Source organism: Xiphophorus hellerii, chromosome 3 (assembly GCF_003331165.1).
Source record: "Xiphophorus hellerii strain 12219 chromosome 3, Xiphophorus_hellerii-4.1, whole genome shotgun sequence".
Classification (NCBI taxonomy): Eukaryota; Metazoa; Chordata; class Actinopteri; order Cyprinodontiformes; family Poeciliidae; genus Xiphophorus; species Xiphophorus hellerii.
In genome coordinates this window covers 732,325-758,903 of record NC_045674.1, presented here as the reverse complement: position 1 = coordinate 758,903, position 26,579 = coordinate 732,325, and the positions used below count along the sequence as shown (strand labels likewise).

Genomic DNA, 26,579 nt, shown 5'->3' with positions numbered 1-26,579 from the left:
GCTCAGCTGGTCCGACCGCGGAAACGCTTCCCGCACAGACCTCAACAAAACCTTCAAACATCATCCAATCATCCCACAAAACACGGACAGGTGGAACTCTGAGAGTTATATCACCTGGTCACTATGGCAACAGACCTGCCAGGTCTTTCCCATCACCTCTGCTGAAGTTTCATCCAGCTGACCCCCAGCAAGATGACCTCCAGGCTCCATGTGGATCAGAACCACGAGGTCACAAAACGTTTCCTCCAGAAGAGCCTCAACAACTCAGAGTCACCAGCAGCGACCTGTAGGTCAAACCAGGCAGAAACCAGGCTGGAAACCAGGCTGGAAACCAGGCTGGTAACCAGGCTGGAAATCAGGCTGGTTACAGGTTTAAAACAGGCTGGAAACCAGGTTGGTAACCAGGCTAGAAATCAGGCTGGAAACCAGGTTGAAAATCAGGCTGGAAACAGGTTTATACCAAGCTGGAAACCAGGTTGGAAACAGGCTGAAAATCAGGCTCAAAATCAGGCTGGTAACAGGTTTAAAACAGGCTGGAAACCAGGTTGGTAACCAGGCTGTAAATCAGGCTGGTTACAGGTTTAAAACAGGCTAGAAACCAGGCTGGAAACCAGGTTGGTAACCAGGCTGGTTACAGGTTTAAAACAGGCTGGAAATCAGGCTGGTAACCAGACTGGAAATCAGGCTGAAAACCAGGCTGGAAATCAGGCTGGTTACAGGTTTAAAACAGGCTGGAAACCAGGCTAGAAACCAGGCTGGAAACCAGGTTGGTAACCAGGCTGGTTACAGATTTAAAACAGGCTGGAAACCAGGCTAGAAACCAGGCTGGAAACCAGGTTGGTAACCAGGCTGGTAACAGGTTTAAAACAGGCTGGAAACCAGGTTGGTAACCAGGCTAGAAATCAGGCTGGAAACCAGGTTGAAAATCAGGCTGGAAACAAAGCTAGAAACCAGGTTGGAAACCAGGCTTTAAACCAGGCTGAAAATCAGGCTGGTAACAGGTTTATACCAAGCTGGAAACCAGGTTGGAAACAGGAGCTGTTTGAAGACAAACAGCTAATCAAAGTGGAGACATTATATGCCGATTATAAGTTTTGTGTAATGAGAGTCTGGCTTGTTTTTGATATCATTTTCTCCCGCTCCCAGAGGAAGCAGAGAGCATTTGAATCTAAAATCGGGCTTTTTTTGACCGGAGTTCGCGGAGCTCTCCACTTCCTGCCATCAACGTGCTCCTTTAAAAACAAAGCGCTCCGCTGGCAGCCTTTGCTTCCCCTCGGTCAGAACATCTCCGTCTTTAACCAACACACACCACCAAGTCCTCTGAACTTTCTGGACTTTCCCGAACTCAAACTCTGTACCGGGTCCGGACCTGCCGGTTCTGTTCGGCTCTCCGGACCCCAGAGGGCTGAGGGGGCGCTAGCCTCCAGCTAACAGGTTCCCCAGAGAGGAGAGAGAAAGAGGGGGGGACTTACAGATGTGAGGAGCGGTCTCATCTGCTCCATGTTGTCCTCCATCACCAGGAAAACCGGGAAAATCTCTACTCAGCTTCTCCGGGATCCTCCAAGTTCAGCTCCCAGCCCCCGCCGCCTCCTCAGCCGTTTCTCTCCGCCACGATTACGCGGCTGCCCGGAATATATTAACTCTGGTAGTAAGCCCCGCCCTTTCCCGAGCGGCAGCTCACTCAGCCAATGACGTTTCAGACAGTTTTTCAGTTCCACCAATGACGGAGTTGATATGTAAAATGGGCGTGGCTTTACCGGTAACAAAGCACGGGAGCTTCTCATCAGTTGTTCCAGACTGATGGTTCCAGTTGCCGGTTAGACATGAGGTTTTCCAGGCTGCGAAAGACAAACCAATAACTCCTGTCATAAAGTTACTGAAACACATTCACAGAAACATTTTTAATTAATGGCTGTGGTTACTTCTATAAAAAACGTGCGATCTTTATGAAATGTTGGTTAACTTCCTGGATCTACAGACAGACCATATGGATAAAGTTACACAGTCAGAAATGAACAGCAGTAATTTGGGTTATTTAGCCCGTTTTAGTAGAAAAACTGGGAGTTTATTTTTCACCAGGATGTTCATACATTCATAAATGTCACAGTGCCAAACTAAATATGTAGTTTGTAAGCTACATATTTACACCCAAATTTTAAAAAATAATAACATTTAGGTTACAAACTAAATATTTAGTTTTCTAATTTAGCTCCAACTTATTTAGTCTGAAACTGATTTTTCTGAAAGAATGAATAACATGGTGAAAATATGACCTAGAAAAATCAACACCCATTTCTTTCAGGGTACACTGAAAAAAAGAGACTGAAGCTCCAACTTTAAAAAACTGAATTTATTTGTTACATAAAGTTTCTCAAACTTTATTTCAGTTTGTTTAACTTAATATAAACTTACTATATTTACTTGGATAAACTTAATTTGATTATTTCTAACAATTTACATTCTAAGTTGGATCACCTATTTTTTTTCTTAGCGTAAATAAACCACAACGTTGACTGTCACTTTACAAACGGCCCTTTTAGCACAGACCTGTCTCTTAAGAAACTAATTACGTTTGCTCCAAACTAAATATTTACTTTACAAATAAAATATTTAGCTCCAAATTAAACTTAATTTGTAATCTGTTTAGTTCAGGATGAAATATTTATATTGCAAACCGAACTGCCATACAAATGTTTCTGAGTTTTCCTGAGATTTGTGAAAATGAAATCTGGAGTCTCTACCAGCTTTGCTGCTCAAACATCTGTGAACATCAGTTTTCTCAAATAGACTCAGGTCTGGACTTTGACTAGGCCACTTTAACACATGGATCCACTCCATGATGCTGGTTGTTCTCTAAAGACCCAGATAAGCTGCTCTTAGCTTGGCTGACACTGGATGTATTTTGGGGTTTTGGAGTAAAAAGGGTTTGAGAAACAAAGGTACGCCACACTTTTCAGATTTTATTTGAAAAGTTTGTGTTGTTCTGTCCAATCAAAGCCAGTAAGGCTGAAGGTTAATCCATCATCCATCATCTGTCCATCATCCAACCATCATCCACCCACCATCCAACCATCATCCATCATCCAACCATCATCCAACCATCATCCACCCACCATCCAACCATCATCCATCATCCAACCATCATCAAACCATCATCCAACCATCTTCCAACCATCATCCATCATCCATCCATCATCCAACCATCATCCAACCATCATCCACCCATCATCCAACCATCATCCACCCATCATCCAACCATCACCCAACCATCATCCACCCATCATCCAACCATCATCCATCATCCAACCATCATCCATCATCTGTCCATCATCCAACAATCATCCAACCACCATCCAACCATCATCCATCCATCACCCATCCATCATCCAACCATCATCCACCCATCAACCAACCATCATCCAACCATCATCCATCATCCAACCATCATCCAACCATCATCCAACCATCATCCATCATCCGTCATCATCCAACCATCATCCACCCATCATCCCACCATCATCCACCCATCATCCCACCATCATCCACCCATCATCCCACCATCATCCACCCATCATCCCACCATCATCCACCCATCATCCAACCATCATCCATCATCCAACCATCATCCAACCATCATCCACCCATCATCCAACCATCATCCAACCACCATCCAACCATCATCCATCATCCAACCATCATCCAACCATCATCCAACCATCATCCATCACCCAACCATCATCCAACCATCATCCATCATCCGTCCATCATCCAACCATCATCCAACCATCATCCATCATCCACCCATCATCCAACCATCATCCATAATCCAACCATCATCCAACCATCATCCATCATCCAACCATCATCCATCATCCACCCATCATCCAACCATCATCCAACCATCATCCATCATCCAACCATCATCCAACCATCATCCATAATCCAACCATCATCCAACCATCATCCATCATCCAACCATCATCCACCCATCATCCAACCATCATCCATCATCCAACCATCATCCAACCATCATCCAACCATCTTCCAACCATCATCCATCATCCATCCATCATCCAACCATCATCCACCCATCATCCAACCATCACCCAACCATCATCCACCCATCATCCAACCATCATCCATAATCCAACCATCATCCATCATCTGTCCATCACCCATCCATCATCCAACCATCATCCAACCATCATCCATCATCCAGCCATCATCCAACCATCATCCAACCACCATCCAACTATCATCCATCATCCGACCATCATCCACCCATCATCCAACCATCATCCAACCATCATCCAACCATCAGCCAACCATCATCCAACCACCATCCAACCATCATCCATCCATCATCTATCCATCATCCATCCACCCTCATCCCTATCGGGTCAGGAGGTTCTGGTGCGAGAGTCGGGGTCTCCAGTCCATCACAGCTGTTTGGTGTCCAGGAGCAATTTTTACTGATTTCACTATGCTGCAGTTACCCAGAGAACTAACTGGACCCAGAAGGCCCGGTTCTGTCTGAGGGAGGCCTCAGCGCTTGGCTTCCAGCCGCTCTAAGCCCTCCGATTATTTCATGATCAAAGTCCTTGTTGTTCCCCTTTGGCCGACCCGCAGCGTTCTCCAGGTTTCCTTTCAGAAAAAACACGAGGAAAATGTTCTGACTCACTTTACTCCATCATCTGAGGGAAAACGACCAGAACCGGGCCGCTCCAGATGAGTCCAGGTGAGTCCAGGTGAGTCAAGGTGCGACCAGGTGAGTCCAGGTGAGTCAAGGTGTGACCAGGTGAGTCCAGGTGCGACCAGGTGAGTCCAGGTGCGTCCAGGTGAGTCCAGGTGCGACCAGGTGAGTCCAGGTGAGTCCAGGTGCGACCAGGTGAGTCCAGGTGAGTCAAGGTGCGTTCAGGTGAGTCCAGGTGCGACCAGGTGAGTCCAGGTGAGTCCAGGTGCGACCAGGTGAGTCCAGGTGAGTCAAGGTGCGTTCAGGTGAGTCCAGGTGCGTCCAGGTGCGACCAGGTGAGTCCAGGTGAGTCCAGTGAGTCTATGTGAGTCTATGTGAGTCCAGGAGATTCCAGGTGCATCCAGGTGCATTCAGGCGAGTCCAGGTGTGTCCAGTTGAGTCCAGGTGCATTCAGGTGAGTCCAGGTGTGTCCAGGTGAGTCCAGGTGCATTCAGGTGAGTCCAGGTGTGTCCAGTTGAGTCCTGGTGCATTCAGGTGAGTCCAGGTGTGTCCAGGTGAGTCCAGGTGCGACCAGGTGAGTCCAGGTGAGTCCAGGTGCGACCAGGTGAGTCCAGGTGAGTCCAGGTGAGTCCAGGTGCGTTCAGGTGAGTCCAGGTGAGTCAAGGTGCGTTCAGGTGAGTCCAGGTGCGTCCAGGTGAGTCCAGGTGTGTCCAGGTGAGTCCAGATGCATTCAGGTGAGTCCAGGTGAGTCCAGACGCGTTCAGGTGTTTCTCCGGTCCAGTTCCTTCCATTAAAACCAGTAAATAGAAGCAGCCTTTATTGCCCCGCAGAGGGGAAACTCGGTAGGGCAGAAATGGGCGGGGCCTAAATGTCACGTGAAGCAGAATCACTGAAGGATTAAACTGATATTCAGTTTTGTAGCTTGAGATTTACGAGTTATTGGACAAAACCTGTCCTTTGCTACAGCGCCCCCTAGGCAATAAATTTTTATATTTGAGAAGTTTTTTTGCCGGACTGGGTTTTAGTGAAGAAAAACATTAATAATACAGAAGAAGAAGAACTCAGTTCCCTCAGCATTCCCTGGTCACACATGGACAGAGTAATCTCAAGTTGGGCCGGTTCTCCTGGGTTCTGACCCGGTTTTGAAAGTTAAAGTATCTTGAACATCTTAAAAAGATAAAAGTGGAAGAAGAATAAATCTCTGAGGACCTGAAATAGATAAAAATAAATAGATTTAATATCATAGAATAAAGTGTGTTAAATCTGCATTCAAGGCTTCAGCGCAGTGCGTCCGGTGGAGGACCAGGCTTTGACTAGGCCGTCGATTCCTGCTGCGTATCGTTGCTGTGTTTGGGTTGTTGTACTGCTCCATATTTCAGGAAACGGGAAACTTTTTTTTAAAACCATCAAATACAACAAACATGGTATCAGCATCAGATGTAAACAAACCTGAAAAAGTTGAAGAAGCCGAACCAGGCTGCTTCCTTACAGACAGGAAGGACGAGAGGAAAGAACAAAACAAAAAACAACAAAACAAAACATCAGGGGTTTTCCATCAGTTTCAAATAGTTTATCATATTTTCCAGATCTGTATCTTGTTCTTTGTCCATGAATTGTAGAGATAAGAAGAGGAGGCAGAGTTCCTTATGAGAAGTTGGGAAAGATGGTTTAGCTTTAAGAAAACCACATTTGTGAATGAAAAACTTGCCCATCATAATTATTACATTTAGTAGCCTTTCAAATTTTTTTTCTTTTCTCAGAGTCCCAAAAATAATGTTTCTTAGAAAATTCAGGTAAGTTTGGAGTTTTAGGGAAAAGCCAGTGATGAACATCATAACAGAAAACGTTGCTATAAACACATTCATAGAAAAGATGTTCAGTCGACTCGATGTCACCGTCACAAACAGGAAACTTTCGGTTATTTCCTGTCCTCTAATGATGACTCAGCATTCAGCAACGATGGAACAATAAAGTTTCAACAACTCTTCTCATGATGAACCAGAGTCACCAAACCCTGGAGAGTATTCAGAGCAGAATAAACCAGGTCCGGTTTGGACCGCCATCAGAACCATCACAACCGGTCTAACCGGGTCACAGGAAGCTGGACTTGTCCTGACCCAGTTATCTTTCTGAACTCTTTCCCAGTTTTTCCATAATCCCAGTTTAACTCTGAGGATTTTCCCAGGATTAGCTCGGCGTGGTGATGGTTCTGACCCGGTTAAACCTTCAGAACCTTTTGGTTCCAAACATGTTCTCCATCCAGCAGTTCCTGTCTCCCACTGCTGGATGACTTCCTGTTTTCTGTCCAATCAGAGGCCAGACGCTCCTCAGGTCACATGTGTTTCATATTTCCCATCAGCCACTTAAATTTCAAGATGTTTCCAGATGGCTGCCATTTATTTGAGCCTCTCAAACTAATTCTTGCCATGAAATGTTCCCCATTTTTATGACTCATGAACTTTATGCCACATCATCTGTCCAAACAATACTAAAGTGATCAAATGTAACAGAATCAGAAAAGGAGAATGTTTCTGTTAGCGAGTCTCAGAGCAGGAGAAGAAGAGAGATCAATGTCTTAGCGTTAGCGTTAGCTTCTGCTAAGTATAAAATGTGTATCAGTTTGGCATTAACATCTGCTATTTTTGAATGTGCTTAGCAGTATAGCATTAGCTTCTGCTAACTGTTTAACTGATTCTCTGCAAACATTTATTCTTCATTTGACCTTTGACCTGGTGGGAGCTCCATAACTCCATCTGCTCTACTTTAGGTCATGGCAGCCACCTGCAAATCTGCACAATCCAGAGCAAAAACTGGATTTTCCCAGTTTAGGAGCCAGATCAGGTTTCTGGTGGAGCTTCAAACGGAAATATTCTCAAAATGTGATTAAAAACATGTTAAAGAATAATTTAAAACCATTTATTTTAATTAAAAACATGTTAAAGAATAATTTAAAACCATTTATTTTAATTAAAAACATGTTAAAGAATAATTTAAAACCATTTATTTTAATTAAAAACATGTTCAAAATAATTTAAATCCATTTATTTTAATTAAAAACATGTTAAAGAATAATTTAAAACCATTTATTTTAATTAAAAACATGTTCAAAATAATTTAAAATAATTTAAAACCATTCCCTCATGAAAACGTCATGATTTCAGAACCTTCTGAGTTCTGGATCTGATCGCAGAAACAAAATAAAGCAAAATGAAGAGCAGCAGAAATATTTATTCACTTTACATCAAGCAACTACATTTCCCATGATGCAACTGCAGTTTTCTCTAGAACCATAAAAACAGAAACAAATGGACAATATTAATTTCTGATATTTAAGAAATATCTTACATTACACATTTTATTTCCAGTAATTATTTCAAATTTTACTATAAAATATGATAAAAACATCTTTCTAACTTTGCTCTAGTTTTCCAGTCAGACTGAAGTGAGATTATCCTGAATAAATGTTTTATTTTAAACGAACTCATGTAGAATCAGGTAACAAATAAAACGTGAAAAGTGGCAGGAAGAGTAAATCTGCTCCTGTTTATTTTATAAATATCATATTTTTAATCATCCTGAACATTAAATTAAACATTTATTATAATATTTGATCTCTGTCTACAAGTTTCCATGTTGACCTTTGACCCTGAAGCTCCTCCCTCCTGAGGAGGTTCTGGCTCTCAGGTCCAGATCGGGTCAGAGTTTCCTGGCAGTCTGTGGCGCCCCCTGGTGGCCAGCTCAACACCAGCCGCTGTACGTGGCAGGTCAAAGGTCAACCGGGTGGCTGGAGGCCACTCTCCCCCCAGTGGGCGGGGCCAACCATCAGCAGCCGGCCCAGGTGAGTTAGAACCAGGTGCTTCACGCCGCCAGCCGGCTTCGCCCGGGTTGCAGCGATGCATGCTGGGAGATCCGGCCTGGAGGAAGGAGAAGTCAGACCGGAACCAGAACCAGAACTGGAACCAGAACAGGAACCGGAACCGGAACCGGAACCTGGTTCTGGTTCTGATGTTGGGAACTGAAAAATAAAATCTGAATCTAAAACGTCGCTCTGAACTTTTTTGCTGTTTTAAATATTTTTAAAATTTCAAATATTTTTTTCTGTTTAATTTTTTATTCCATATTTTCCGGTCAGCCGGTCTCTGGATCCGGGGAGGTTCTGGGATCAGAACCAGAATCCTGAGGAGGTTCTGAGGAGGTCCTCAGAATCCTGAGGAGGATAAAAACCCGGATTTCTTGCTGAGAGGTCATCAGCAGGAGAGCCAATCAGAAGGCATCAGGAAGCAGAGTTGGGGTTACCTGGCCACCCTGTGGAGGTGGGCAGGAATGCGGCGGCCCCCCAGGGCCCCGGGCCCCTCCGGCCCCCCGGGGCCCCGCAGCCTCCTGGACAGCATGGACAGAGAGTCTGTGTAGACGAGGCGACGGCGGCTGGACCTGATGGGACAGAGGGGACAGGTGGCCAGCTGGGGACAGAGACACGAAGAGGAGACGCATCAAACCCAAGCAGGCTAATGATGCTAATGATGCTAATGATGCTAACAGAGCAACAGCAGAAACCTGGTAAACATGCTATTCATTCACAGCTTCCCAGCAGATATTCAGATATCAGAGAAAGTTCTGGAAACAGAGAAGCTAACTGAATATTAAGATCAGCTAAATACACAAATATGAAGCTGATCTACAAACATTTAGCATGCTAAAAAGACATTTAGCTGAGCTAGACATTTAGCTTTGAAGCTAAATATTTAGTTTGATGCTAAATATTTGGCTAATCAGCTAAATAATGAAATATTTATTTTGAATCGAGTTTCCTTATATTGCTCATGTGAGCTGTGATTGGACCAACCACAGGACATCAAGTCTGGGTTCAGATCCGATCTCCGTTTATTGAACCTGACAATCAGGAGACATTAGCATTAGCACATAGCATGTGCTTCAGCTCTCCAGCCTGTTCTATACAAAATAATAGTGTTAGCATCCATCAAATGTTATAAAGGTGTAATAGCAACTCAAATGAAACTATTCAAACGCCTATCATTAAGGAAAAATTAACATTTGAACAATATAAATGAACGGATTACAATGGATTCAAAACTTGCTTCTCCGCAATGGAACGAATAACAAAAGGGAAGAGAAAATGAATAACTTGATATTAATGATCCTGGAGGATCCTAAACAAAAGAAGAAGAAAATGAAGCGGAGCTGGAGGACCAAACCCAGAGGAAGAGAAGAACAAATACATTAAAGAAAACGTTTATTAATACAGACCTTCTTATTCCTACATTAATGCTACATTAAAATCATTAATGTAGTCATTAAATAGATTTATATTAATAAACTATTTAGCTACAGATTTATAGCTAAATGTTTAGCTAAAACCAAAGGTAAATATTTAGTGTGAATTTAGTTTTCTTTGTTTTCTGCTTGCTTTTCATTTGCTGTTTTATTAAAATAACTAAGCTGCTTAAAGTAGTGCTGTATTTATTTCCTGAACTGCTGTAATCATTTTATTATTTTTGTTATCGTTTATCTCCCTCATTAGTTGTGTAAAATACATCAGTGGATAAATACAAATTGCATATTTGGTCATTTAATTTTAATTAAATTTATTTTTTTTATCTCAACCTGAATTTCTTAAACACAGAAAGTTTTGTGTTTGACTTTTGTCACCATTTTTGTTTCAAAATGTTCTTACTGGTTTTTGTTAATAAAAAAGCTGGACTGCATTAAAAATGAATTATATATTTTAGCAGATTTTAAACGACGTTCATAGAATCAGAAACTCATCAATGCTCCTCATGTCGCTGCAGCTCCACCGCCCGCCGCTGGGGGGCAGCACCGAGCCGGAGCCTGTTTCCGGTCACAGAGGCTGTAAATCGGGCCGTGTGGCCCCCAGGGGCCCCGCCGCAGCCTCAGACCTACTTCTGCTTTAATTGGACCGTTCCTCAGCTCCAGAACTTTCTCTGATCTGTTTTATTTGATTTTATGTTGTTGCTTTTCGCCTGCAGCTTTATTACTGTAGAAACATTTTATATATACTGTATATTTAATGTAACTTTAGTTTTCATTTTAATGCAAAGTAGAGTTTAATTCATAAAATAGATTTTAATTACAAAAGATTGGCAGGGTGGCATAAATAAATCAATTAACTTAGAAAACAGAGTAAAAATCAATCAATCAATAACAAATACATTCAGACCAAAATATTCTCAGGATTCTTATATTCTTATGTAGGAAATTCAACAAACGCCGAGCCAGTTTATTATAAATAGCATCGGTGACCATAATATATTCTTTATTAGGATGTTTTTGTGAAATGTGTAAATTATTTTGTGACTTTCAGAAAAAAATATCCTGTTCTCCACAAAACCTAAACTTTCTTTCATAAAATTGTTTTGTTTGTGTTGAAATAAAAACAACATTTCATTGATCATAAAAATTGATTACTCACCAAGACGAAGGTTGCCATGGCGACGCTGCTGCAGCTGCTCTCCTGATGCTGCGGAGGAGAAAAGTGATGAGGAGGACGGACGCAACCCCTGGTTGCTGGTGCTGCGCTGACGTCATCGGGGGCGGGGCTAAACACAATGATGTAATCATGTGAAAAACTTCCTCAGATTAAGGATTACAGTCATAATCCCGCATATCTACACTGTAAAACAGACAGAAACACTTTGCTTTGTCCGTCGGTCCGTCCTGCAGCTCAGTGCATTATATCTCCATAAGATTATTTTACCAGTAAATATTGTTGGACTTCAGGCATTTGAAGAACTTTGACATTTTATTGCTGAATTTCAAACCTTCCCAACCATGGAGACATATTTTAAAAATCTCTGCAACTTTAATTCTCTTCCCATTTCCATAAATATCCCAACTTTCTTCACAAATACTTTTACAAAGTATTAACAGAATAAACATCCTCATATTATCCCTTTACCTTGTTAGCAACACACCACACTTTTCAGTAAGCAGCCCCACATTCAAAATAATGTTTCTTTTCAGATATTTCTGTACAAAATGTGTAAAACACATTTCTGGAAAATGTAAAAGTTTCAGTGGGAAGAAATGAAACTTCATTTCTAATAAAACAATGTTTCTGAAACAGCAGTAAAGCTTTGCGGTTTATGAAGCTCCGTGTTTCTTCTTCTTCAGGTCCGTTTGTGTTTATATGATCATTTTTACCAGAAATGTTTCTCCATATCATGACGTGTCTGTTTTTGTTCCGCTTCAGGAAGCAGAGCAGTAGATTGACAACGGAAAGGATCACAGCTGAAGGAAACCAGAACCGGCCCGCCGGTTATTTTGTTCTGTGGGGTTGAAGTTTCAGGCCAACCAACTCGATCCTTTGTGGCTAAAATAAAAAACTTCACAGTTTCTCTGTAAGGTGAAACGCTGCGTCCTGGCTGCCGTCCAATCAGGTCAGAGCGTTGTCACTTCCTCTCCTGCAGCTGGACTTGGTTCTGCTGATTGGTGGAGCCACTGACAGCTGAGCCCAGCATGATGCTGCCACTACCATGCCTGACCAGTCCAGCTGCTTGGTGTCTGTTTTATCGCAGCAGCTTCTTCCTTTATCTGGGAGTAATAACATTAATAACATTAATAATAATAATAATAATAATAATAATATTATTAATAATAATAACAATAATATTAATAATAACATTAATAACATTATTAATAATAATAATAATAATAATAGTAACATTAATAATAATAATAACGATGATAATAATAATAATAATAATAATAATAATAATAATAATAATAATAATAACGATAATAATAACATTAATAATAATACTAATAATAATAGTAATAATAATAATAATAATAATCTCTTGAAGGATAAAACAGATCCTTAAAGGTCTTAAATGAAGGCAGGTTTGATGTGTTCATGATGAGTTTCCAGCAGATTTAAATTTGTTTTGGTTACATTTGTTGCCCCCCCCCGTGTTAGAAAGTGGATGGATGTTAATGTGCTCGTTCTGCCCCCTGCTGGCAGCCTGAGGAACCAGCAGCTGCTGCTTTGACTCTCAAAGCAGCAGCTGCTTTCAGCCGACGCCCCGCTCAGCTTCCTGCTGCTCCGGCTCCACAGAAACCACAGAAGAAGAACTCCACCAGGGACGAACTCCGCACGCAGAACCAGGAAGCATCAAACCCGATCATAAACCTTCATCAGAGATTATAATCTGGATTAATCATTTCCAGGTTTAATGAGACTGAGAGGAAAAAGTCAAACAGCTTCTATTCCCTATAACATCTATTCTACCTATATCTAGATCCACAGATTCCTCTCAGCCTGGCCCGGCAGAGGTCAGAGGTCACACGGCTACAGAGAGAATTTTGCTCCAATATTATTTTAATTAAAGAACATGTTTCAGAAATTTAAATTAAAAAAAAGAAATGATTAAAAAAGTTAAACTTTATCAAACTTCTTAATCAAAACATACATTTTTATGCTATAGTTGAACTCATTTATGTAGTTTAGTATTTAATTTTTTCAGATTTTATTTGTTCAAAACTTTTTTGAGACTTTCTCCAAACTGACCGGTAGAAATATGTCACCTAGAGCAGAGGAGCAGAATCTGAAAAGACTGCAGTTCTATGATAAACAATGTTTAAAATTATTTCAAAATTAAAATTAAATAAATTCTTAATTTAAAAAAACTTATTTAAAGATAATTAGAAAAAACAAAAATAGAAAAAAATTAAATCTGAAATTTTTAATTTGAATAAATTAAATCAGAATTTTTTAAAAATCAAACTTGATTTTTTTTCATTTTGAACATTTTGTTTGCTTTTACAATAATATTGGAACGATTTCTCTAATACTGTGTTCACTTTGAAAAAAATCCAAAACGCTTCAGGTGGGAAGAGCTTCGAGTCAGACATTTTCCTCCAGACGAATATTTAACATATTTTAAATATTATTCCAGAGAATCGCAGCAAATTCTACAAAAATGTCGAGTTTTATCCAAAGATTTTAAAAGCTGAAGATGTTCTGCTGTTTCACGAGGAAGGAACGTCTTCAGGCGCCGCCACGTGACCTCTGACCTCAGCTCCTCATGCAAACTTCTTCCAAATCAGCTGCTGACTTTGACTGACAAATGTTTCATTTCCATAAGAGAAGAAGAAGGAAGCGTCTGGAGGACAGACCGCCAGCGGCCGCACAGCAGGTCAGAACATTTCCTCCTCAGGAATAATTTTGTTCTTATTCTACGGGATTCATTTTTATCATCTGATTTTCTGAGTTTATTTCACAGGTTGAAGATATTTAAAAGTAGATAAATATTCCATCATTATTTGTTTAGATGAGAGTTTATTCAGCTGACGTTTGGTGGAAAATTCAAAAAAGATTTTTACATTTTAATTAAAAAATTACTAATCAAATGAAACACTAATAAAAAAGGTCGATCCAGTCAAACTACGTCAAAACAAACTAAATCCGTCATTGTTTTTATATTAATGAGAAGTTTAACGTTTCCTGAAACTTTAATTGTTGTTAACATTGTTGTTTTTATTTTTGGTTTTCCAGAGCCATGAGTCCGGCGCCGCGCCTCGTCGTCCTGCTGCTGGTGGCTCGGATCGCAGGTAAAACATGAAATCTGCTTTTCGGACGGTTTCCCTTCATTCAGCGGTTCGTCCTGGACAATCACTGACCGACCAAACATTTCCTCTGGAAATAATCTCATATTATTATTAATCAGGTATTTCAGCCTGTCGGCTGCAGGGCTGCTTCCATACGGAGGTAAATTGGGGCCAAAAAGTTTGTTCAAAAGAAAAAAAAATCAAACTGAAAAAGAGATTTCCCCAAATTAATTTTCAGATTCAAGTTTTTATTTTTGATTTGCAAAACTTTTTTTTTCAGATAAAAATAGTTTCTCAGTTTTTTTTTAAAGGTTTTATTGGCTCTAGTGACCTTTATTTGACAGTGAATTGACAGGAAAGAGGGTAATGAGAGAAGGGGGAGACATGCGGCAAAGGTCGCCAGGCCGGGAATCGAACCTGCGACAGCCATGTCGAGGACTAAGGCCTCTATATGTAGGTTGTGCTTAACCCCTGCGCCACCACAGCACACCCAGTTTCTCAGTTTTAAATAGTTTTTCTTTTGAACAAACTTTATGGCCCATATTTAGCTCCATACTTTCAAATGCCCAGAAGCTTTTAAAGCACAGGTGTCCAACTCCAGTCCTGGCGGCCCGCAGCCCTGAAACCTTTAGATGAGCCTCTGCTGCAGCAAGTGAACAGAATAATCAGGTCATTACGGTTCTATATTTTTATATAAAGGTTGAAAACTTAAAGTACGAAGCCGTTATTTCACTGGATATTTCTTCATAGACTGACACATAAAAATGCTAAGGCGCTAATTTATTTGGCTGCTTTGTAAACTTTCAGTTAACCATTGTTTATATCATGCTCTTATTTTGAAATCCGTTTACACAGCAGCTGCGTTTCCTTTCTTTACTGAGCAAATGGAAAATATTTAACAGACGAATGAGGAAAAGAAAAACTCAACACCGAAAAAACAAAAAGGCAGGAAGTTCATTAGACAAACACATGAAAAAACTCATCAGGAGTCATAGAGCCTCGAACGTCGCTAAGAGCTTTAGCATTAGCTTCTGCTAAATACCGTTTTTTCATAGCATTTAGCATTAGCTTCTTCTAAACACCGTTTTGGCATAGCGTTTAGCTCTAATTTCTGCTAAATACCATTTTGGCATAGCATTTATCATTAACTTCTGCTAAATACTGCTTTGGCATAGCATTTAGCATTAGCGTCTTCTAAACACCATTTTGGCATAGCATTTAGCTCTAGCTTCTGCTAAATACCGTTTTGGCATAGCATTTAGCATTAGCTTCTGCTAAATACCACTTTGGCATAGCATAGCATTTAGCATTAGCTTCTGCTAAATGCTGCTTTCTCATAGCATTTTAGCATTAGCAGAACAATTGTCTATGAGTAGTGCTATAGAGTTAGCCCAGCTAATGTTCAGCTAGCAGTGCCCACTTGTTGGGAATCGACCTGCGGAGGTTTGAGCACGATTCCTGTGGAACGTTTTAAAAATTCAAACTGTAGTTAGCATTATAAAACAGACGGTTGGTTCTGAACACATTCACCCATTACAAAGTTTTCATCCTGAAGGTTCAGGGTCGTTTCAGAACCGCTGCCTCGGTTCTAAGAACCTCCTGGAATCCATTTAAACCAGTTACGACCCAGTTACACACAGTCAGGTTCAGTTAACTTCCTCTGATGACGAAGACTGAAGGAAAAGACACCAACCGATCACCAACCAGTCCTGACGGTTCTCTGACTTTCAGAAAACTGTAAACTGGATGAACATTTCTGATGCTTTGAGTTTTAACTGCAGCAAATCTTTTCTCCTTTACAGCATCTCAAACTCTCAGCAATGCTGGCCAGGATTTCAGAGTCGTTTTTCCAGAAAACATCGCCTACTACTACCCTTCTGATGCCCGAAACAAGATCTGGGTCACCGCTCTGCATAACGGCACATCCGTCACGGTGTCATCAGCCAACAGCCAACTGAACGCTGGTCAAACTACAAGTTTTACTGTGACCCAAGAACTCGGCAGGCTAACGATTAATGAGACTAACGCTTCTGATCCGTTCAAGGTTTTCAACATCTCTGACAAAACCGTTCATATTACCAGCAACAAGGACATCATCGTCCAAGCCATCAGCAGCAAAGGAAGAAGCACGCAGTCAGTTCTGGTAATACCAACGACCAAACTCAGTAACAAGTACTTCATCCCACCGGTACCTGAGATTGAAGGAACCACTAGTGGAGCGTCTCCTGTGGCAAATGTTACAGAGAGAGCCCCGTTCAGACTCATCATCGTCAACCCTAATGAACCCAAAGCATCTGTGACCATTAAAGGCGGAGAGGAAATCTCCATAGTCATAGAGTCAGGCAGTGCTGCTCAAATCTGGGTGAAAAATGACAACAAGACTTGGTACGTTGAAGCAAATAAAGGCGTGGCGGTCTTCTTCAGCCACCCCTGTGCCGTTCAGCACCAATGCACCTGCGGCCTACTGCATGCCATGGTGCCTCCGGCCAAGAACAACACCATGAGGTTCCCCATTCCTCCGGTTCTGGACCAGCCAGTGTCCATTCTGCGGTCCGATAAAGAAACCAGAGAACGGATTACTTTCGGTTCTTCCTCGGCGGTCGTTGAATCGGCAGGCACGGCCATCGTCTACTGGCCCGGCCTACTCCTCACACTGGTCCCAGTAGAAGAGTTCGGCAGCTGTTTTGTGGTCCAATTCATCGAGGGCAAGGAAAACGTTCTCATCATCGTGGTCAACAAGAATCACCAGCAGGGAATTCACATCGGGAACGATCCTCTGGAGGGAGCAGAATGGCAGGAGCTGAAGGGAACCGAATACTCCTCAACCAATCGCAGCATTTCATCCACAACTGTCGTCTGGCACGCTGCCGCCAACATGACCGTCTACCAGATCTACAAGCAGAACGACACCTGGTTTGGGAACCCAGCAGCTGTTATCAGTGCAAACCCAGGTGAGGATGAACACCGCGGCCCAGTTCCTCCAATCAGATCAGAATCACCTAGAACTCCCTCCCTCCCTCCCTCCATCCATCCATCCATCCATCCATCAGGATGACTCTCCCAGTCCTTCTGGAAGAAGTTCTCCATTTTCCAGTAGTAAAGATGGCCGCCGCGGTGGCCATCTTACACCCTTGGGATGGATGTTAGTCCTAGTTAAAGCCTGAACAAACACTGGACCTTCTCTAACTTCTGTGTTCATGTCAGATTTCAGGGGCTGCGTTTCGACTCCAGAGGTGACGAAGATCCTCCAAGAAGCAGAGAGCTGGCAGGAATCGATCCGATCCTGTAAGAACCAAACCCTGGATCTCATCAGCCTCCCCAGCGAAGCTCTCCAAAAACAAACCTGCCAAAATCTGCGTGGAAACGACGCCAAGCAAGTGTGGATCGGCACGCGTCGCAGCTCGCTGACCGGAGACTGGTACTGGCTGGACGAAAGCGACTTCAACGACACCAACTGGGCCGGCAGCGAACCCGGGGACGTCAGCGAAGGCCAGTGCGCCGTCATGAGTCTGGAGGGCGACGGCGACTGCGGCTGGAAGGACCGCAACTGCTGCGAGGACGCCCGACCTCTCTGCTACGCCGCTCCACAAATCCTGCAGATAAACTGAATCAGAGGCTTCCTGCTCCCGGTTCTGGTTGGGTCAGAACCGAGCCGCTGATACCATCATTACAGGCATCAGAAAACTCTGGCATTGATAGTTAAACCGGTTTATTTGGGTCTACAGAGGCAGGCAGAACACAGATGAGCCGTTATTGTATGGAGGGCTGAGCGTGACATAAAATATAAATATATGAACAGCTATGATACACAATCATAGCTGTTCAAGCAAGCGTTAGCTCACAAGCTACATATGTAGCTAGTAAGCTAAATATTTAGCTCCAAACGTAGCATTTAGCAAGCTAAATATTTAGATTGGAAGCTACATAATTAGCCAGCAAGCTAAATAGTTTGCTTCACACTAAATATGTAGGTTCAAGCTACATATGTAACTAGCAAGATTTAGCTTTCAAGTTGCATACTTAGCTTGAAAGCTAAATACTTAGTTTTGCAAAACTATTTAGCTTGGAAGCTGCATAGTTAGCTTTCAAGCTAAATATTTAGCTCCAAGGTAAATAAGTAATATCAGCAAATGCTGATAATGAACCATAAAGAAAATACAGAGATGGACCAGAACCAGATTTTATTTTTAAAATCATGATGTCAAAACTAACTCAAAGTTCTGAGTTAAATATTTAATTAGCATGCTAAATATTTAGCTTGCTAAATGAATTATTAGCTCCATACTTTAACTGTGCTGTATGTAAATTATATCAATATTTTCCCATAACTTTTGTCATTCCTATTAAAAGATCTATGGAAGACCAGATTTTAGATTAAATTTAAAGTTCAAATTATCTTAACGGGTGTAAAGGAAGTGACATCAGACACTGATCTGGAAACTGGTCAATTAAAATTAAGATGAAAATCTGATCAACAGTTTTCTGATTTTGTTTCAACTTTTTTCGCTCGAGTCGGATTTAATATTTTATCCCATTTAAATAAGAAATTATAAAGTAATAAATTATATATTCTAGCATAAATGCAGCTTTTAGATTTAAAAATCTCATGAATCATTTTTCACTGTCAGAACATTAACTTCTGGCTGTTCAGGTTTAATCATTTTATTTATTGATTTTAGGGTTTTATTGATCTTTTATGGTTTAAGATTGAATCTAGCAAACAATGAATGTATTTAGTGTGATTTGCTGTGAATGTATCATGTAAACTGTATACATGAAATTAGTCATTTATGCCAATAAATCTGTTTCATGTGTGAAACTAAACTTTTTATTTTCTTTCTTTCAACAAAATCTGATTTAAAAAAATGAAAATAATTAGAATTTTGAACAAGAAACAAGAGATTGTTTTGTTTCTTTATTACACAGGAAGCTGCAGATTTCAGTAGATCAACGCACTGATGCTCAAAGTGTGGGGTGTGGACCCTGGGAGGCCGCCAGGGGGCGCTGTGGCGGCCTCAGAAAATTACAGAGAAGATGAGGAAAAAAAGCAAAACAAAAAAAAACAAACAAATCTTATAAATCATTTAATGTTAAAATTTTCATCCTAATTTTTCTGTTATTCAATCATTTTTATGTGTTTTGAATAAATCTAAGCTCAAATAATTTAAATGTTATTTGCTTTGCTCCTGAAGCTAGCAGCTAGCAAGAAACAGAAAAGCTTCTGATAAAAACAAAAACCAGAAGAACTGGTAATAAAATAACATTTAATATTAAATATTACATATTTTCTTATAATCAAAGGAGAGGATTGGAGTGAAATAATGTATCATCTGGTAATAAAGTCATAATAACTCATCTGATATCATTTTCTGAACTCCTGGCTATTTAAAACCAGAAGCTTTGAGATTAGCATTAATGCTAACTGAATGTAATAATGTAAAAATTACTGAATAATACAATAACATTCCAAAAGTTCATGTTTCTTTATATATTTTGTAGCAATGTCTGGGGTTAGCAAACGGGTCAAAGGTCAAAGCTGTTTGGGGTCATGGATGGAAGCGTTGTGTTTTCCGGACACACAGGTCCATTTTATACATAATCTACTAACTATGAAAATACTGCATGTATCAGATTCCTGATTTATCACCTTGAATTTGGGCGTCTGTCTCTTTAAAAAACTTCTGCTCTTTCTGAAGCTCCGCCTCCAGGAAGTCAACATGGCTCCTCTGTTTAACAACGTTTTCACCAGCAGTAGCTGCTATCATGAGCTCAGCAGCTGTTTGCTAATTGCTGCTGGCTAGTCTGAAGGAGCTGCTCCTCGGAGGCGGGGCTAGGTCCAGCAGCTGAGAGGTTGCCATGGAGATTAAAGGATTTATGAAAGAATCAAAGTGAGCCTGGAGGGAAAACCATGATGGAACGGTGAATAAAGAATTTAGATGCTGCCGGCCCTTTGAATCAGATCAGATCAGTAATGAGAACAACAAGCGGTCTGATCGGGAAGTGTGAGGTCACTTCCTCCAGCAGCCGACGCCCTGCAGAGCCCCTCCCTGCACCATCCACGCCCCGACGCCCACCAGCAGAACCAGCTTGGTGCCCAGAGTCGCCGCCAGCAGCAGCAGCAGCGGCGGAGGCGGCCCGGCTGCCGGCGGCGGCGGGCGGGGCCGCAGGACGAACAGGGCGGCCTGCTCCCGGCCCAGCGGGTTGGAGGCACTGCAGGTGTAGCGCTGACCCGGCTGGACGTCCCTCAGCTGGCTGACGGTTCGGTACCGGCCCGTTGAGCCCAGAACCAGCGGCGGCGCCGGCGAGGAGCCCTCCAGCGGGTCGTCCGGGCCGAGCCACTGGATGTCCGGCAGCGGCGAGCCCTGGACCCGGCACACGGCGGTGAACCCGGCCGGACCGCCGCCCTCCACTGACACGGCCAGGATCTTTGGAGGAGCTGCAGGGACAGACAGCAAGGGTTAGTCTGACCTTTGACCCCAACAACCAGAGGAAAGATGGCTGCCACACCCACAGCATGATGCTGCCAGGCCGTAAAACCATAACTAACGATACTGGACGATAAAGAAGTTCTTGCAATAAACATAAAATAATTATAAATGTTATATTAATAAATTCTGATGAACATTTAAAACTGGAAGACAAATTCTAAACAAACAAAACAAAAAAATAAAACAAATTATAAGATTCTGTAAACAAAATCATCCTCCATAAAAAAGTTTAGTTGAGAAAAAACCTCCAGAAACTTTATCGTCTGGTTTTGTCTTAAAGCTGATCTGATCTTCATCAGCAAAGGTTTAAAAATCATCTCTGTCCTCTTCTGCTCTGCAGTGAGACGTTTGACTGACAGACCGACCCACCAGGTCTGAACGTTTACAGCTAACAATATTCACCTCACTGTTACCAACTCAGTGACTTTCTTGCTACATTTAGCAACATTTCAGACAAAAAAAATTCATATCAGCCAAAATCAAAATCAGCAGGTCAGGCTTTTAAAGATCGGTAACCAGGGATCGGCCAGAAAACTGCAATCGGTGCAGCTCTACACACATTCATGACTTACTTTGATTAAATTCATTTCTCTTAAGCGTTACTCCAACAGCTAAAATGTAATTTATACCAGGTGAGTCTTTCTCCCCTGAGAAAGTGGACCGGTACCGGTACCGGACTGATTCTGAGCCTTCAAATGATTTTAACAGAAGTTTCTCATAACTTAGAAGTTGATGTAAAAATAATGTTTTTAGCCACTAAATGATTTTGCTCAGCAGCAAACAACATAGAGCAGCTCATCATGTAGCAGCTTGTAGCCTGACGGAAAAACATTTAGCTAACAATGTCAAACATTGACAAGTTTTAATTATTCTTATTAAACACGGTTTGAAGCCAAAATAGCTCAGAAATATCCAGAGCCACCATGAGAATCAACTCATTTAAAGTTTAAACTCTAGCATAGAGACCCTAGCATAAATGTTTGGCTGCTGAACTGGACCGGTCCAGGTCGCTATCAAGCTAATGTTCTGTTAGCAGCTTTACTAATCTTTTACATTACATTAGCAAGACATATTAAAACAAACCTTTATCTTGGCTTTTTCTATTCTCACTCTTTCTTTTCTCCTTTTTTGAGACATAGTTTTACTAACTTAACTTCTGACCGGAACTTGGACCTTTGGATGTTCTGCTCGGCAGCTCGGTACCGGCGAAGCGTGCGGTACCTACCGCGGCCACCAGGGGGCCCAAGAGAATTTATTTATTTTTCTTTTTATCCATAAAATAATAATTTCTACATAGATTATCAAATATATATTATTGTAAAAACAAATCACTTCATATTGAAATTGTGTGTTTTTGATATTATAATGACATAGAAATTATTATTATAAATAAATAAATAAATAAATCAGCTCCTCTGAGGGCCCCGTAGTGGCCCTGCATGGGGCCCTAAGCGGCTGCTTAGTTTGCTTATGCCTTGGGCCGGCCCTGACCGTAACGTTTCGTGCCGTTTCGTCTCCTACCTTCCACTCGCAGCCTGGTCCCCATTTTATTCTCAAAGCTGACGTGTTCTCGCCCCTGAACCTCCACTCTGCAGTAGTACCGGCCGTTGTCCTGCAGGGTGGCGCCGTTGATGCGCAGCGACAGGTCGTGCTCCCTCGGGTTGCCTTCCAGGCGGTACCGCTGGTCCTGCTGCGGGTCGGGTTCGCAGGCCGCGGCGCCGGGCCGGCTGGTGCAGCGGTACAGGACGGCGGCGGCCGACCCGTGGCCCAGCCGCCACATCACCTGCAGCAAGGAATGCTGGGAATGCTGCGGGTGGCTGAAGGTGCAGGGCAGCACCACCGGGTAGCCGTCCATCCCCCGGACCTCCGCCTGGACCTCCATGGACCATCCGTCGTCCCCGGAGCCGCCAGCTGCAGCGGAGAAACCTTCACACAGAGTCAAGATGAGGCTCCAATAAAATATGAGATATTAAATAAAAACAGCAACTATGACCCCAAACAGTGCTGACCTTTGATGATCATCGTTTAAACAATAAAATATTAAAATCATAAAATCATCGGATTTGCTGATTCTTGGTCTTAATAACTGAATGTCGTCAGATTTCAGTGGATTTATATTGTTCACATATTTAGGCAAAATTAATTTTTATACCTGCCGACTTGAGCATAAAATTAGCGCCGCACATTTTTTATTCAAACGGCGCTTTAGACATGAGGCTCCTGGTCTGTTTGCTGCAAACAAAAACTAAATCTCTAACTAAAATATTAATTTAGCTAAACATTTAGCTAGCAACCTAACTACTAACTTAGATATTTAGCTAACTGCATATTTGGTTTGGAAATTAAATAGGAAAATACATTCTTAGTTTTTCACTAAATGTTTAGTTAGCAAAATAAATGTTTTACTCAGATTTAAATATTTAGATACAAACTAATTTTTTAGCTTTCAAATGAAACATTTAGTTTGGAACTCTGACATTTATAAATAACACCAGATGTTTTCCCCTCCATGACAGACTAAATCAACCAAAGTGCTGCAGTTGGGTTTTTACAGTGTAGATCAGCAGGAAGCTCGTCATCCTGATTTAACAGGACCAGAAACTTTCTCACCTGCGGCGGCCGCCAGCAGCAGAACCAGAAAACGTCCGACCCACGGAGCGTCCATGAGGAGAGCAGAGCAGCGGCGAACCCAGAACCCGACTGGTTCGGTCCGGTCCGGTGACTCAGAACCTCCCAGACAAGTCCGCGTGTTTCTGTCCCTTTCTGGACACTTCAGCTATTCCTGCTGCGTTAATCATCAGCTGGTTGGAAAAACTCAGCCGGTTCTGATCCAAACTTCCAACAGATTTATTTTCAGTTCTCTAAAAGTAGAACAATAAAACGCCACAGGCAGCCGCTAGGGGGCGCCGTTTAACAGCGTGTTATGTTTTACAGTGCGTTGTAATGTTTTACAGTGTGTTGTAATGTTTTACAGTGCGTTGTGATGTTTTACAGTGTGTGGTAATGTTTTACAGTGTGTGGTAATGTTTTACAGTGTGTTGTAATGTTTTACAGTGCGTTGTGATGTTTTACAGTGTGTGGTAATGTTTTAGATTAGATAGCATTTATTGTCATTGAACAGAATTCAACGAAATTTCCATTGCAGCTCCCGTGCAAAAGGTCAAATATATACAGTAAAAATAAGCAAACACACAATAATAATAATAACAATATATACAACTAAATTAACTAAAGGCACTCAACCATCCAAAGAAGTAGCAGCAGGTCCAATTATGGCAAAGTACAGATAATGTGACAGTGCAAAGTGCAGAACAATATGGCTGTGTGGGGGTGGGGGATATGTATGTGTGACTGCGAGGTTATGATATGTGTGGGAGGGGGGGGCGGCAGGGAGTAATGGCTCTGACTGCTGTGGGGAAGAAACTGTTTCTCAGTCTATTTGTTGTAGTCCATATATTCCTGTACCGCTTGCCTGATGGCAGCGGCACAAACAGTCTGTGGCCCGGGTGGCTGGAATCCATCGCTATGGATCCAGCTCTCTTCTTGACCCGGTCTGTGTAGATGGAGTCCAGGTCTGGGAGGGGGCATCCCACAATGCCTTGTGCTGTTCTCACCACCCGTGTCAGTTGTTTCCTCTCCAGTGCTGTGCAGCTACCATACCACACAGTCATGTTGAGGCAGAGGATGCTCTCGATCATCGCCCTGTAAAAGTTCACGAGCAGCCGTGAGGAAAGTCCAGCCCGTCTCAGTTTCCTGAGGAAGAAGAGCCTTTGTTGTGCTTTCTTCACCAGGTGGGAGGTGTTTGTGTTCCAGGAGAGGTCAGACGTGATGTGGAGGCCCAGGAACTTGATGTTGTCCACACGTTCCACCACTTCTCCATCTATGAGAAGGGGAGTGTGATCCGTCCTCCTGGACCTTCTGTAGTAGCCTTACAGTGTGTGGTAATGTTTTACAGTGTGTGGTAATGTTTTACAGTGTGTTGTAATGTTTTACAGTGCGTCGTAATGTTTTACAGTGTGTGGTAATGTTTTACAGTGTGTGGTAATGTTTTACAGTGTGTGGTAATGTTTTACAGTGTGTGGTAATGTTTTACAGTGTGTGGTAATGTTTTACAGTGCGTTGTGTCCTGTCAGAATGTTTTTTAGTCGTTTCATTAAATCAGGAGTAAAATTGTATTTCATTAAAAATCGACTCAAAGATTGAGAAACTCTTCTGAACGTCTGAATTAATTTTTTAGAAATTTTATCTCATAATTACCAAATTGTGAAGTTCTGTCTCAACTCTGATATTTTAAAGATTAAAATGACTAAAATAATCATATTATGGTGTTAAAGCTGCTTAATACATAAATTATTCATCTGTTTTTCTCTTTATGTTTGAAGCTATTCGTGATATTTTCATTTGATGTTTATAATTTTTCCAGTTTTTATCTAAAGGTTTTTGTAAACAGCTGCCTTCCCCTTCTCAGCCAAGAGGGGGCGCCAGAGTGTCGCTTCAGTTAAACAGAAAAGGGAAACTTTTCATCACTTCCTGGTTGATATAACAACAATAACTCCATCGGAGGGAGGAGCTGCTGCGGCTCCAGACCTGGAGAGGTCGCCAGTCTGTCGCAGACAATAATTACAAAATTTTACATATTTTATTTAAGTCAGATTATATAATCTGATAACAAAACTCATCCATCTAACCTGGATTATTACATAATATGAAATAATCTGTAAAATGTTTTGTTTGTGCCGTTGCTCCTCGCTCACACCATCCCATAAACCCAGTAAAATGAAATGAAATCAGGTTCCATTCTGGTTTATTTTGAAGTGAACATGCAGGTTTTACCTGCTCAGTGATGATGCAACATGTTTGCAGTTTTTCATTCAACTTGATTCATTTAGTTTCCAGCAGATTTTATGATCCAATAAACTTATTTTAATAATTTTTTCTAATTACATCGTTGTATTAACTGGAATATTATGATTTCCAACCAACATAAATTCAGTTTTATTTAACTTTAATGGGTTTATTGCTGTTAAATAAATGTTTTAATCTTTTCATTTGTGTGGTGAAGCTGCTGGAGGTTTAATTACAGTTTATTACTGGAGAAAAGACGAACTGGGCTTTAAAGGTGCTCTGTGCCACAGCTGCTGCCACCTGGTGGCCAGAGTGGCTACAGCAGCCGTTTGCTGGTAGAAGCTTATGACAAATGTGACCGTGTGACCATGTGACCATGTGACCGTGTGACCATGTGACCGTGTGACCGTGTGACCATGTAACCATGTGACCATGTGACCGTGTAACCATGTGACCATGTGATCGTGTGACCATGTAACCATGTGACCATGTGACCATGTAACCATGTGACCATGTGACCGTGTGACCATGTAACCATGTGACCATGTAACCATGTGACCATGTGATCGTGTGACCGTGTGACCATGTGACCGTGTGACCGTGTGACCATGTGACCGTGTGACCATGTGACCATGTAACCATGTGACCATGTGATCGTGTGACCGTGTGACCATGTGACCATGTAACCATGTGACCATGTAACCATGTGACCATGTGACCGTGTGACCGTGTGACCATGTAACCATGTGACCATGTGACCATGTAACCCTGTGACCATGTAACCATGTGACCATGTGACCGTGTGACCGTGTGACCATGTGACCATGTAACCATGTGACCATGTAACCATGTGACCATGTGACCGTGTGACCGTGTGACCATGTAACCATGTAACCATGTGACCATGTAACCATGTGACCGTGTGACCATGTGACCGTGTGACCGTGTGACCATGTGACCATGTGACC

At 41.9% G+C, this 26,579-nt stretch overlaps 3 protein-coding genes across 3 annotated transcripts in view; 1 reads left to right on the top strand and 2 right to left on the bottom strand.

Annotated features, from left to right (window-relative positions):
• LOC116716868 (sodium bicarbonate cotransporter 3-like) overlaps positions 1-1,625 on the bottom strand; it is a 33,650-nt gene extending 32,025 nt beyond the window's left edge. The window contains exon 1 of the mRNA XM_032557817.1: positions 1,473-1,625. Within this exon, the coding sequence (XP_032413708.1) occupies positions 1,473-1,514 (42 nt within the window). The 5' untranslated portion in view covers positions 1,515-1,625. The remainder of the gene's footprint in view (positions 1-1,472) is intronic.
• An 11,909-nt stretch (positions 1,626-13,534) lies between these two features.
• Positions 13,535-19,102, top strand: LOC116716876 (uncharacterized). The gene is made up of 4 exons (XM_032557836.1): positions 13,535-13,866; positions 14,226-14,281; positions 16,081-17,229; positions 17,483-19,102. The coding sequence occupies exons 2-4, from the start codon at positions 14,230-14,232 to the stop codon at positions 17,884-17,886; spliced, it is 1,605 nt and encodes a 534-aa protein (XP_032413727.1). The 5' UTR covers positions 13,535-13,866; positions 14,226-14,229; the 3' UTR covers positions 17,887-19,102.
• Positions 19,103-19,180: 78 nt separating this feature from the next.
• On the bottom strand, positions 19,181-23,720 carry LOC116716879 (sialic acid-binding Ig-like lectin 15). The gene is made up of 3 exons (XM_032557841.1): positions 23,377-23,720; positions 22,288-22,692; positions 19,181-20,714 (listed from the first exon to the last, which is right to left on the bottom strand). The coding sequence occupies exons 1-3, from the start codon at positions 23,429-23,431 to the stop codon at positions 20,287-20,289; spliced, it is 888 nt and encodes a 295-aa protein (XP_032413732.1). The 5' UTR covers positions 23,432-23,720; the 3' UTR covers positions 19,181-20,286.
• Between the last annotated feature and the right edge of the window lie 2,859 nt (positions 23,721-26,579).

Excerpts from the sequence above, each read along its gene's own strand:
- LOC116716876 (XM_032557836.1), top strand. The coding sequence starts at position 14,230 with ATGAGTCCGGCGCCGCGCCTCGTCGTCCTGCTGCTGGTGGCTCGGATC. Across the intron at positions 14,282-16,080 it reads GCTGGTGGCTCGGATCGCAG|CATCTCAAACTCTCAGCAAT; the intron begins GTAAAACATGAA and ends TCTCCTTTACAG. Across the intron at positions 17,230-17,482 it reads TGTTATCAGTGCAAACCCAG|ATTTCAGGGGCTGCGTTTCG; the intron begins GTGAGGATGAAC and ends TGTTCATGTCAG.
- LOC116716879 (XM_032557841.1), bottom strand. The coding sequence starts at position 23,431 with ATGGACGCTCCGTGGGTCGGACGTTTTCTGGTTCTGCTGCTGGCGGCC. Across the intron at positions 22,693-23,376 it reads GCTGCTGGCGGCCGCCGCAG|GTTTCTCCGCTGCAGCTGGC; the intron begins GTGAGAAAGTTT and ends CTCTGTGTGAAG. Across the intron at positions 20,715-22,287 it reads GACCAGGCTGCGAGTGGAAG|CTCCTCCAAAGATCCTGGCC; the intron begins GTAGGAGACGAA and ends CTGTCCCTGCAG.